The 13,490-nt window shown below is 40.0% G+C and overlaps 2 protein-coding genes across 2 annotated transcripts; one reads left to right on the top strand and one right to left on the bottom strand.

The window, feature by feature from the left end:
• The first annotated feature begins 705 nt into the window (after positions 1-705).
• LOC138631076 (leptin-B-like) lies at positions 706-1,392 on the top strand. The gene is made up of 2 exons (XM_069715803.1): positions 706-861; positions 1,075-1,392. The coding sequence occupies exons 1-2, from the start codon at positions 706-708 to the stop codon at positions 1,390-1,392; spliced, it is 474 nt and encodes a 157-aa protein (XP_069571904.1).
• A 1,561-nt stretch (positions 1,393-2,953) lies between these two features.
• On the bottom strand, positions 2,954-6,243 carry LOC138631072 (transmembrane protein 53-like). The gene is made up of 3 exons (XM_069715799.1): positions 6,067-6,243; positions 4,523-5,145; positions 2,954-3,632 (listed from the first exon to the last, which is right to left on the bottom strand). The coding sequence occupies exons 1-3, from the start codon at positions 6,090-6,092 to the stop codon at positions 3,271-3,273; spliced, it is 1,011 nt and encodes a 336-aa protein (XP_069571900.1). The 5' UTR covers positions 6,093-6,243; the 3' UTR covers positions 2,954-3,270.
• Positions 6,244-13,490: the final 7,247 nt, after the last annotated feature.

Genomic DNA, 13,490 nt, shown 5'->3' with positions numbered 1-13,490 from the left:
AACAGCAACAATTCAAATATTGTGATTCCCAGAGTCTTCATTTAAAGTATGTTTCAGAAATAACAAGAGAATCCAGAGAGAACTGCTAAAGATGACTCGCAGGCTTCACTTTGAATTACAAGATGGCAAATTCCAGATGGCCTACTCATAAAATGTCGCAATAAATTCAACCTGTGCATAAAATAGCAATTATTTAGATATACCGTATTTCACCACTCTGAGTCAGTGTGATCCGTCTCTTTATTGGAATTTACTGTGAATTTCTTCCATAATCCAAGCATGTTGAGAAGTCCCCCCCACCCACCCACCCACCCCCGCCCCCACCTCCCAAAGGTCAGGCTCAGGTTTGAGCCGGGGGAGGAGAGAGAAGGGAAATAGACCCAGACTCAAGTTCAGGGCAGACTATTTAAGAGAAATGTGTCATCTCTGTCATTCAGTGTTACAGGAGCACAGCCACAAGTCCAAAAACACAGGTAAGAGATATGAAATTTTACACTAACAGAAACAATTAGGCGAGAGGAAGAAATAATTCAGGTTATACTTTTCTTTTTAAAATCAAGCAGAAAATACTTAAGCAAAGAATTATACCTTTATAAATATATGCAAGAGCTTTAAGGTAATGCTGTTGGAAATTGTGCAGATTTTTTTTGTACGTTTGTTTGTCTTTTCATAAATTAATAACGTATTTTTAATTTTTTTTTTAGGATGCACGTCCTTTTGGCCCTTCTTTATGTCTCCCTTATTGCAGCTCCTGAGTGCACAAGTCTACCCACAAAGGGAGACTCCATCAGAAGTACCACACACAACATATTAAACATTGCTAAGATCACCCTGATCCACATTGAGAAACTCAGGACAACGGTATGCACAATACTTATGTTAAACATAGTTTGCCAATTTTTTCTTTTTTTTCTTTCCAAGAACAAGTTTAACTTCAGAAAAAAAAATTCCCAGAACATGTATGTTGTAATGTAAAAATGTTTTTAAAATAAAGCATCCAAAGGCTTCTTTCTTCAAGAATAATTCATCCCACATCATCTTGATATACAGCTAACATGATGCACTTTTCCTCAGCTGCCGGCTCAGCAGATAGAAGTTACCACTCCTTCCATCGAGGGACTAACTGGCATCAGCCGTGACCTTGGACTTTTGACTAATGAACTGCAGAGCCCTTTTACGGAGCTTCTCAGCCAGATCCAAGCCGACGTCTCCAGCTTGGAGGGAAGGATGCGCTTCCTCGCCCTAACAATGGACTGTCTCGTCCAAGCCAGACCAAGAGCAGAGACCGGGGACAACGTGTTCCCCCACAGTGGCCTTTACCTGACGCTGACGAAGGTGCAGCGCTACCTGGAGAACCTTCTTCTCAACAACGACAAACTCAAGGTCTGCTGACAAATCCACACTAATCACATCTATGCCAAGTCTCGTCATTAAAGGCAAATATACAGAGGCTTATTTGCGCAAATAGCTCAGTGCAGTCATGGTTTATTATTTGTCTTCGCACATATTTTCAATGGACTTCTGTCACTGATTAAAAAAAAAAAAAAAAGCTTGCAAAAAGTTTTTACATTCATTTGCAACACTTGAGCATTTTTATATGTAATGCAACTGGCTTTTGAAGCATATATTTTACTGTTTACACTACAAAGATTTTATAAAGGTTTAAAAAATATTTGAAATGAAGAGAAAAGAGTTATACTGATTATAACCGGAAGTATATTTCAATATCTTTAATACAAAAAAAAAAAAAAAAAAAAAAGCTAAATAGATATAACAAGAAATGTTTCTTCCAGAATAGTTTACAGTTTAAATTGTGTTTTGATGTGGTGCAGACTCCATCAGAGGTCACGGCGGGAAAACTGAGGGAGACAGGCTTCCTCCGATTGGTTAACACTAGCAAGATTCAGGAGTTGGGTGTCTGTAGTAAGCCGACATGGTTGTGCTGCAGCTGGCAGATACAAATTTTAACTAAATTTCTTACAAAGTAAGGCTAAACTTTTTGCATGGGAATGCAATAGTTTAGCAGGAGCATTCTAGGGTGTGCAAGATTTGTTAAGAAAAATATTATTATATAGTATTTCGACTTTTTTTTTATAATAAACTGTGTAATAAATATTTTCGTAAATATGTGTTGTGTCAAAGTGGTTTTCTTCAATTATACGAGAACATTTGATTTTTACCATGGGTGTGTTACTTTGAAAAGAAATCTTTCTTTGAAAATTAAACTTTCTGCCACATAAAACTACGCTCCTCAAAGAAATTAAAACAGTAGATTTGAATTAAAGCTATAATATTCACATTCTTTAACAAACTTAAATTGAAACTTTAAAAAAAACTATAAAGTTGATACACAACCAGGCCTTTATTAACACATGTAAACCAAATGTATAAAAACAAATCAAATTCACATTCCCCAAGTAATCTTTTTCATCTTGAGGACACTCATTTTATCTTGGACCATCCAAAATCCATAAAGTGAGTTGTAAGTTGTTTTTTTGTTTGTTTTGATTTGGTAAAAAAAAAAAAAAAAAGATTTGTTTTGTTTTGTTGTAAAGTCCTTTTTTTCAGTGGGTCATTGTATGTGTAATGTGATGTTATTTTTCTGCTTCTGTTCTATCCTGTGCTGCTTTTGCGTTGCTTCTAATGCTCCTTTGGAATTCAATTCTCACAGATTATTGTATTCAGTTGTATTGTTGATGTTGTCATTTGTCGGTTTCTCGAGTTCTTCGCTTTAAATTCCACCTTTATGTTCTGACCGGTCTACATCATGGTGTCGCATCGTGTCTGTTCAAAATTGTTGCTGCCCGACCTTTGCACCCTCATAAACAAACAATATCCCACCATTCACGATGTAAATCTGATATATACAATCTATAAACCTTAGCGGTTTTCCGCTTAAATAAATAGAAAAATAATTATAATAGATGTGCTGTTGAAAAGAATGCAATTCACATTTCAGCTCAATTTTGTATTTGTTTTATTTCACAAATTGTGAAAAAAAAAAAACAGAACTCTGGTAAGTTTAACCAGTTTATTAACCCAAAACTGGTTAATAAACTTATTCATGTGCAGAGAAGTCATAACATCACAAAGGTGCCGCAATAATATTAAACGTAGCTTTTGCTGAAATAGACCATCGTTAAGAGGAGAGAAGAAAAAAAAAAGCAGTTGTCAAAACAATACTATTGATAACTCCACAGCCTACAAGATAAAATAATCACAATGCATTCTCTTTAAAATAATAACAGATCATGCATTCTTTGCAAGAATTTATTTGTTTGCTTTCAGGGAGGAAATAGGCATCGAGTTCAAGAAACGCTGCAGCGTGGAGATGTATTCTTCTGGGTGGCATCGCATGTGGGCCGCATGAATCGACTCCTTCCACCTCCTGCTCTCTACGGACATGCCCCTCTCCTCCCAGAAGTCACACATTTTTTCCAAGGCAGCAGGGTCAGACAATGCGTCGTTCTCACAGGAAAAGAAGAGGGCCGGTACAGTGACAGGGTTGTTGCGGAACACTTGAACGCCTCTCTCGTAGAAGTCGGCCGTGTGGGTTTTGAAAAGCCAGAAGTAAAGCATGGCGGTGGTTTTGACGACGCCTTCTAAACGTGGCACCAGAGTCTTGCCGAGGCCTGAATAACGACAAAAGGTTCGGTAGTTACTTTATAACGCTTTTATATACTTTATAAAACAACGAGGAGGTTTAGTATTCTATGATCAGGAGTAGATTTACATGTGTACAGTATACATACAATGCAGCTCCGTACAGGATATTAAACATCAGTAGTTAATAAGGGCAGAGAGAAAAAAATGTCTTTAGAGCAGCCAGTCTAGGAATACTGTATGGACAAAGTGGGCAGCTGCCATTGGGCCCCAGACATACAGGGGCCCCCAGAACGCCACTATATTAAACATCAATGACAATAACCTTCAACCTCTATGACCTGCTCCGCAGTGTTTGTCTGAAAGAGGGGCCCCATATGTCAAAATGCTATCTTCATTATTTGAAATGCATAATAATTTTTTTAATCAAATTACTATACATTTTTTTTCTTCCCAGAAACAAGTTGTTCTAGTATTTACTAACCACAAGGGTTTTCACAGACAGGCGAGGTAAAACCACGACCCTGACAGGTCGTCCTCCGGTGGAAGAATCTGAATACTTGATAACTTTCGCGTGATTTTGTTTGTGTTCTGCATTTGGTCAGATAAAACTACCTTTGTGAACATCAGATAAACTGTAAGAATTTGAACACTATTTTGTGCCATTTTTTTAGACCAACACGTCTTAAATGTTGTTTTTGTTTTTGTTTTTTTTAAACTGTAAATGTGACTGTATTAATGTAAAGACTGCTTGTTGTTCTGAGGCAGCTGACAAACGAGCTGCCACGAAGTTTTCCTGGACTGACAATCTGGAGCAGTAGGTCAGCTGGCCCGTGAGTTATTTAAAGATCTGACTTGCATGTTCAGCACAAAGGTAACCTGAGCCCCAGTTGGACCACCGTGGATCACTCTCACTCACCTATTGCCATTTCCTCCAGTGTGCCGACCACCAAGCTGTCGTAGATTTGCCCAATCACCCTGCGGGCCACCTCTGCATGTGCATTTGGTGCCTGTGCAATGTGGGTGAGTATCTGGGTGAAAGTGTAGCCGCCGATGGAGGAGGCATGGACCAGCAACGGCCTCCCTGAGAACGGAGGCTCCTCCAGAATATTCAAAATTTCCAGCCCGTAGTCGAGCCCCCATCGAGGCCACAGAAAGTGCATTACGCTGCTCTGGATGACGAGCACATCCATGCCACGGTCCAGGTAAAGGTCCCTGTACTTGGCCACTGCCCCCAGATGGGCGCCGAGGCAGGCAAAGAAAAGAAGGAGCGGACGGGAAGTGGAGGCAGAGTATGGCTGGTTTTGGGAGGAGACGGGTGTGTGCGAAGGCGACACCGAGAGCAGTGGAGAGGAGGAAACCTCTGCAGGAGACGGGTCGCCGGGCGGCAGGGCTGAGGGGGGAAGCGACGAGTCGGAGGTTTGAGAGTCTTTGGCAGGATACACCGGGGTGTAATAATAAATGATGCCATTGCTGATCGTTTTGAATATAAACTTCCCGCTGCTGACTTTTGTGGGTGTGGCTTTTGCAGCCCCGAAGAAACTGAAACAAAAGACAAGTCGGATTTTAAAAATGAATTATTCCCAAGAGAAAAGTGAAATTACATCAAAGTTGTGAGACGTTGTTTTTGTAACTGAAGACGTCCTCCCGAGACCCATTAAAGAATGGATATTGCAGTTATTTTTCTACGAGTCATGTTTACTGTTGGCGACAGTCATTGTATCCGTAAAGAGTATTGCATTGCGGGTTCTCTGAAGAATCAAACGGATTCTTATTATACATTTCTAGGAAACCCCATTTCTGAAATTAACTCTCTCTTTCTACTACACTTTACAAAAGAAAAGTTGTTGTTTTTTTAATTCATGTTACAAGAAAATAAATGGCTAAAAACCTGTAGGGTCTCTGAACCAAATGCCAACTCTCTTCCAACCTCGCACAAAGGTTTCCTGCAGGAAAGGGTGCTTAGATGAGAGCATCTTCTATTTTAGGCATTGCAAAAAAAAAAAAATATATATATATATATATATATATAATTCTATACTGTATGTTTTACTATTGCACTACCGTGTCCTAGTTGTATTAACTTTAGACTTTCTGATCTCGGTCTTTGTCATCATTTAATGTCTTCATTTAACTCGATTTTTGTTTTGTGTACTTTACAGGTGTTCACGCAGGCTGCAGGCTGCATACTGACAAAATGGAAGTACTGATTTCTTCAATATTCTTGTGCGTGTATTCGGTGGAAAATTCAGAATGGAGCGGACCTGTGAGGCGCTTTAATGCGTCACTTTCACCCGTCGCACTGAAAGGTGGAGATATTTCAATACATTACCGGGTCTCATGAGGACACCGCAAACCATTAAGCCTACGTGTATTTTTAAATTTTTTTTTTTTTTTTTTATTCCTAATGCAAAGCAGGTCACACGCAAGGAATTTCAAAGCAACGTTGTCATATCGTGTTACCCGGTGAAGAGGCCCAGGTTCCCCATGCCGACAGGCTAAAAAAAAAAAAAAAAAAGTGCCCTTGTTGTCCTCCCGGTTGTGTGAAGAAAGGACTGCAGCCGGTCGCTCAGATCTGCCGCGGTGCCGACTCAGGCAAAAGGATAAACCTGGATGTTGGATGAAGTGACGACCGAGAGAGACCGCCCCTGCTCCACCAGCTCTCGCGGCCCCTTTAAATCCCGCAGTCCCTTTAAATCCCGCAGTTCCCCGTGAACGCGCACACGTGATACGACGCTCGCTCCCGTCACGTGAAATTGAAATACCGCCGGCGGAGATCGCTCATAAAAACCAATGGTGCATCCGAAATGTGAAAGCCAGGAAATGTACGATTAACTGTAAGACTATTATGTATTAAACATTGTATTTAGGACTGACCTCTGCAACAAAAAAAAAAACCTCCTCTGGATGAGTTATTTATAGATCAGTACAGCTCACATGAGTGTTGCAGTGGCGATAATGCTGTCACAGGATCCACCACACCATGGAGCTAAATTAAGCAACATTAAAAAGGTCATTAAGTCATGTTTTTTCCGACCCTCTCATCAAACAAACTGCAAGACATTTCAGTGCCACAAGAGGGAGCCACACGCCTGCATTACTTCAAGGTGTGGAGCACTTTGAATGTGGTCAATACAACTTGTCTGATTGAGGTATTACTTTAAAAAAAAGAAAAAAAAAAAAGTTATTTTAATGCATTTCAGAGGCTCTGATGTCTGTGTTTGTAACTCTACATTTTAATTCAAAAGAAATACATTTTATTAGATAGGCTATAATCATTTTGAAAATTGAATACAGCAGCAGTTGTTTTTTTTTAAGCTTTACTTCTCCTCAAACCAAACAAATCTATCCAAGTTGTGACCCTGTGGACCATTTGCAGAAAATGGAACCAAATTTACTTCATGACACACGTGGGTCTTCAAATTTCATCCAATTTCATCAGACCGAAGTGTCAACAGCACAAATCCTATCAAATCGTCCGGGGGCACTGTCTCCTTCTGTAAACCCACATTATTGAAATCCTTGAAGACGGCAGCAGCTCAGACAGACATCAAATCTGTTCAATTCTGTTTACTGCATCTTATATTTCAAAGACGGGACCTTGTCCATCTACCTGGAAACTGCTCATCCAAACACACTTTAATCCAAAAGTCAAAGAAGCACTCGTCTTTCTGGGGACTTTGTTGGGGCCAGACGGGCTGGTTTTGAGTATTTCACAAACTGTGGAACGACTGAGATTTTCCACTCACAACCATCTCTAATGTTTACAGCATGTTCTGAAAAAGAAAAAAACACAAATGCCTTGTTGGCAGCGGAGGTGAGAGAGTAATGGCCCGACTGGTTCGTGCTGATAGACAGAAAGGCAACAGGAACTCAGCAACCACACCTTACTCGCATTTCTGAACGCCCAACACGTCAAACCTTGACGCCGACGGGCTGCAGCAGCAGGCGAACACACCTGGTGTCACTTCTGTCGGCTACGTACAGGACACCGAGGCTACAGAGGACAAAGGCTCACCGCAACCGGACAATGGAAGACTGGAAATTTATGTCCTGGTCTCGTGAGTCTGGATTCTCGCCATTCAGGGGGGGGTCATAATAAGGCGACAACAACATGAAAGCATGACTCAGTCCTGCTCACACGGGGCCACTTAAACACCGCAGTCTACCCGAGTATTGTCGCTGACCATGTCCACCCCTTTACGACCACCGTGTACCCATCTTCTAACGGCTACTTGTGACAAGAAAAGTAAAAGGTAAAAAGGGCTCAGTCCGTGTTACATTCTCATCTGTTATGATATTGGATTGTTATTGATACGTTAACATTTAAGGACCATCTTAATATTGTAGCCAACTAAAGTACAGCTAATTCTACTCATTTTATATACTTTCATGTGGCTCAACTTACTGCATTACAATACCTCGCACTTTATAGGCTTAACATGCAATATTATCAGAGTAGCACGTGACATATTTCCCTTGGAAATGTTGTGAACTTGAAGTAGTGTCAAAATAAAATACTTAAGTAAAATGAAAATGCATCAGATTTGTAATTAAATACGGTACTTGAGTAAATGTACAAAGTCTTTATTTGTTTGTTTTTAATACTGTAAACTAGCTTCAGTTTTTTTTTAGTTTTTTTTTTAGACAGCTATATAAGTAAAGTTTATTGCATTATTATCACATTACATTCTTCTATTTGAGTTATTTATTTCAACATTATCAGTAGTGACTGATATCATATAAGCTGATATCGGATTGTTTACAGCTGGTTTAGAAAGCTGAGAAATGCTAACCATGACATTTCACCTTAGCTGCTGGAAACTACCACCTGTGTCACGTTGTCTACACTGACAACAACACAAGAAACAAGAACAAGAAACATCTACCAATCTGGCACAGAAATGCAAGGTGCATCGTAATCCTTTTCAAGACCGCTGAAGTATTTTATCCTCCTTTAACCTCCAATTTTCCACTTTGAATTTCCCTTTAGAAGCATTTGGATAGAAATCTTCTCATCCCACACTGTCTGAAATCATCACACATGTCTTACGTATCCACTTGCTCTTTGTCTAGATTGTAATTCAGCCTGATTCTGAGAAACTTTGTTTACAAGAATTTAAAATAACCTTTTTGGGAATAAGGTTTGGCTACACGAGCTCCCAAGACTGTCCAGCTCGTGGTTCAACGCCTTTTAAGACACAATATAAACTTAAATCGGATTTATGTTTTCTGCATTAAGTTGTGTTCAAGTTAAATGTAGCTTGCAGTAAAAGGGAGCCGTGGTTGTCGTGACAGTGTCGTGTGTAGGCAACTGTAAAATGGCTGTCACATTTGTGATCCGATCTTTCCATTCTTGCCCAAAAAGGCAGCCGAGGCAGTTTTAGGTCATCACATCCTCTCCTGCCTTTTTTTTTTTTCTCTCTTACCCTGGATCTATTTTCCGCAGTCATTCCCCCAACATCTTTCCCCCAACACACACACACACACACACACACACACACACACACACACACACACACACACACACACACACACACACACACACACACACACACACACACACACACAGAAATATGTTATTATAAAAAAACAAAACCTGGTGATGTTTTAAATATAATATCCTTCAAAAACCTGTTTAAGCCTTTAAACTGCCTTTTACAAAACTGCTCTGTACTCAGATAGAAACTGGGATCCTATGACATAATAAAACAGCTGATCCATCTGAACACCTGCTATCTGTGGAAGCGTCTCCACAAATCTAAAAAGCAGCAGGTAGTCAATAAGAGAAAAGCTGTGATAATAAATATATCAAAACAAAGCAATGAAAATCTCGGAAACTGTCAGCTTTGAAACATTTGCGGTGTTTCTTTTTTTTGTCACTTTTGTGATTTTTATTTTACTGGTAATAAGGGAATAAGTCAAATGCAGCGGAGTGGGAAATACAAGTAAATAGAAAGCAAAATCCGAATGACAGAAATGACAGATTTATATTTGACACATTATGCATGCAGTGATGCTGATGATGAGAAACCTGGATGCTATTAAAATCCTGCATACAAACACCAAAATAATGTGAAAATCATCTGGTGGAAGAATAACATTATTTGCTTTTGGCCACTTTTGGTCACAGCTCTTTGATTTTCGTCAAACAAGTGAGAAAACAGTTTCCTATTTACACATTCAGCAGACATGGAGCACCATTGGCCGTTATGTCGAGTCATGTCCAAGATTTACTCTCTTCTGGCCCTGTTTAACGGTTAAACGTTCAACCACGTTCACAAAAGTCACTAACTTTGTCAGTTCACCGTTTAGTAGCGTACAGCGGCTTTATTAGCAGCTTGTTTGTTGAAAATAAATGTACCTGCTGTGGCTCAAAACAAGGAGGTTGATGAGAACGGCGAAGGTGAACCAAAACCAAAAAGTTATACAGGCCATAAAAACAAAACAAATTAGCTGAAAGAACTGCAGAATTGATTAATAATTCTCTACTGCAGAGACTCCTTTCACAGTACAGGTAGTGATTTGATCCATTGTTAATATAAAAAATATTGATGACTGCAGCTTTAATTCCTTCTTTGTGTACAAACATGTGTCTGCGTGCAACAGAAAAAGCCCGAGTTGCTTTCCCTGGCTCAGCACGGTCACTTTCAGGCTCAGTCAGGCAGAAAAATGGGTCCCACAAAAACATGACTGTGTCTGTGGCACCGTCAACGTTAGCTCCCCCCTTTCCACCCTGCACCTCTTATTACAGTCTTATGTCATCCTGTTAAACAGCCCCCCTCGTCCTTGCTGATTTTCTATACATCTTCCCTTCTCAAAAGTCTCCCTCCCAGGAAAAGAGGCTGCAGGGACCAGCCCCCTACAGCTGCTGTACAAACCCCCGGCCTTTCCCTTTTAGCATTGTTTCATCTTGGCCTCTATTGTCCGAGCAAAGAGAGAAAGTTGGGAGGGGAGGGAGAGCAGAGAAGAAAAAGAGAGAAAAGAGGGAAAAGAGGGGAGAATGTGCCCTCTCTGTTCTTTGAGCAGGAGGCGTCCACCCACATCAGGGTGTGGAAATTCCGCTGCAGCTTCCTGCCTTCTCTTTGAGCCTTTCCCCTTTCAGTCCTCTCACTCAGTCATCGGTTATATTTTCTCCTCGCATCATGTGCCTTTCCAGACTTTTCGTGCTTAGAATGAAATTACACCGAGCACTATCCGGGGAATGAAAACGCCGTCCACTTCAGGCCTGAATTTCCTCTTGGGTTTGTATGAGGCTAAATAATAAAAGCGTAATAAAAAATCCAAACTACAGAGTTAGGAGGGGAAATATAACCAGAACCAAGGACAGGAACTATGTGGAAGTTGTACTCGTGCGTGGAAGGCAAAGCAAATCATAACAAGCAAAACTGTCAGGAGTTGTGGTTTTATCTATCATTTTTTTCTTTAGTGGCATTAACATGTTTAGATTAAGTCTAAAAGGTTTCATCAGTGTGTCTTTAGCTGTAAAACTGTGAACTTAAACATGAGTTACTTATGAGTCCCTGATTTGGTCTAGTAGTAACTGCACATTATAAAAAAAAACTGAGAACCATCAGCATTCATCAGAGCGTTTTGAAACATTTAACTCCGTTTTGGTCTCCACCAATTTTGTCTTACATTAGGTGGTGCTGGAAGCTATAGGTTGACGAGGGATGCGAGTGACCCAAACCATTAAAGCTGTGGGCTGTAGAACCAAAACAATATGCTTAAAGAAGCTAAAATACTCCATAAGCCTGAGGGGAACAGCATACTTACTTTATTTTCTTATTAATTACAATGTCACTACTTTCCATTTCTAGTTGCGTTACATAACTCAAGGTTTCTATAACATATCGATCACAAAATTCTTTAAACCTTTTACGACATACATCTTTCCAAAAGCAAGGAAGCAGCAACACTGAAGCATATTCACTGATCATTTCTTCTCTCTCTTTCTCTCTTCCATTAGCTTCAACCTCTCACCCGTCTTTAGAGGTGTGATTTGCATTCATAACCAGCTTAAAGGCTGTTGTAGTGGATGTGTAACACCTGTCGTCTGAGGGAGGAGTTTTTTTTGTTTTTTTTTTTTTTTTTTTATCCCATCAATCTTCCTAATGGGTATGGAAACCATGTGAAATCCCCAGCAGGTGCACAGCACTGATGTATTAAACATACCATCATTGATTACAGATGGCAGCCCACATCTCACCGGACCCACACACACGAGCACCAAAATCCCATTTGAAGCTTCGAGGTGTCATTTCAAGTTTGAAACAGTCTGCCGTATTATTAACTTACAGGTGGTGAACCACGGGCACAGAGAATATTTACTGCTGATTGGTTGGCAAGTATGAGATTTGTTTTTCCAATAGGGTATGCAAGGTACATTAAACTGCAGGTAAGTATGGTAAAAGGGTTGATCTGACAACAAATTTTGAAAAAAAAAAAGTCACAATTTGAACAACAAATGGCCATGGAATAAGTTACAAAACACCATGAGGTGTGCTCATGAGGTGTGTTGGAAACTTCACTCTGGCATTCTTTGTCTTTGCCTGGTTTATCACTTTTTGACAATTAGGCACCCTGTTGTATATTTTGCCTTACTTAAAGCAGCTCTAACCTTAAATATATATATATATATATTTTAATATATATTGACAGTATATTGGTTCATATGACTGAGGCCACATCTTTAAACTTTATTGTTTCGGTTGACATTATTACATTATACTGTGGTAAATGCTGATTGGTTAAAGGCTGCCAGAACCGTTTCAAAATTAACCCGACGTCTCCATCCACTAGGATGCAATGAATGGAAACAATCCCCAATGGATCATAGCCAGACCCATATATATAAATATATATTCACCCAGTGAATTTGGATTTAATATGAAAATAGCCACAAAGTCAAAAAGATGGAAAAATAGTGAACAGATGTGAGACGAAAGGCGTAAGACTCCATTTCATGAATGCGCATATACAGGAAGGAACAAAGAAAGTGTGTGGCGGCTAAAAGCATAAACAAGAGAAGACACACATAGCAGCTTTGCAGCAGATGACCACAGCCTGCCGCTATCAAATTCACTCTAATAAAGTCAGCTGGTGAGCCGCATCACAATAAGTCCGAATGCATCTTTTAAACCGAGCACTCACGGTTCACAAATGCTTCATAAAAAGCACGCTACACAGGCCCGTGAAGGTGAATACGGCACATTATTTATACCGAAGGCCTCCCCCTGCATGTCAAGTAAATCCAGATGATCTGTCCACCAAGGTCATCTCTGATCCTCATCTAACAGCACTAATCAACCGTATCAAATCTGGAGGGGAAACTGTCCGAGAGCACATTTATAGGAACACACACGAGAACCTGCACGCGCACAAGCAATAGATCCTTCCTCTAGCGTGAGACTCGAAACGTTGTGTTGCATGTTAAGATTTTTCCCCCGTCAGATAGTCACTATGGATTTTTTTTTTAAGATCATATTCACATGTCTGTCGCCCTTTTATATATATATTATACCTATAAATACATATACACACACACACACGTGTATGAATTACAGCCTGCAGTATGAAAACTGCGAAACATAATTAACAAATATCCATAGTGTGTCAACATATGGTGGCAGGAAGGCATGAAGCTACACCCTGCAGACAGACACGTGCATATGAAAACATGCTGTCAATAATGTCTTCTTTTGAGGAAATATGGGGCCTTGACCTTGGTATTACCATGAAAACACAGTGAAAGGGGCCTGGGCAGGATCCATATAGATGGCAGAGTCAATAAAGTATTGAGTGTGACCATTGTTTTTTCCTTTTATTTTTCCCAGACAAAGAAACTTTCTTTGACCCTCACAATTAATTAACCATTGTCTGGCACT

Source organism: Brachyistius frenatus, unplaced genomic scaffold (genome assembly GCF_029030835.1).
Source record: "Brachyistius frenatus isolate BFR_SWC_R1_liver_20210118 unplaced genomic scaffold, ASM2903083v1 Contig_148, whole genome shotgun sequence".
Classification (NCBI taxonomy): Eukaryota; Metazoa; Chordata; class Actinopteri; family Embiotocidae; genus Brachyistius; species Brachyistius frenatus.
Note: the sequence above shows the minus strand (reverse complement) of the source record. Positions and strands in the feature narration are given on the sequence as shown.

What these genes read in the sequence shown, in the direction of transcription:
- LOC138631072 (XM_069715799.1), bottom strand. Translation starts at nt 6,092, where the DNA reads ATGGGGAACCTGGGCCTCTTCACCGG. An exon ending in AACCTGGGCCTCTTCACCGG is followed by an intron (nt 5,146 to 6,066) that starts GTAACACGATAT and finishes CTTTTGTTTCAG; the next exon opens with TTTCTTCGGGGCTGCAAAAG. An exon ending in ACTGGAGGAAATGGCAATAG is followed by an intron (nt 3,633 to 4,522) that starts GTGAGTGAGAGT and finishes GTCGTTATTCAG; the next exon opens with GCCTCGGCAAGACTCTGGTG.
- LOC138631076 (XM_069715803.1), top strand. Translation starts at nt 706, where the DNA reads ATGCACGTCCTTTTGGCCCTTCTTTATGTCTCCCTTATTGCAGCTCCT. An exon ending in TTGAGAAACTCAGGACAACG is followed by an intron (nt 862 to 1,074) that starts GTATGCACAATA and finishes ACTTTTCCTCAG; the next exon opens with CTGCCGGCTCAGCAGATAGA.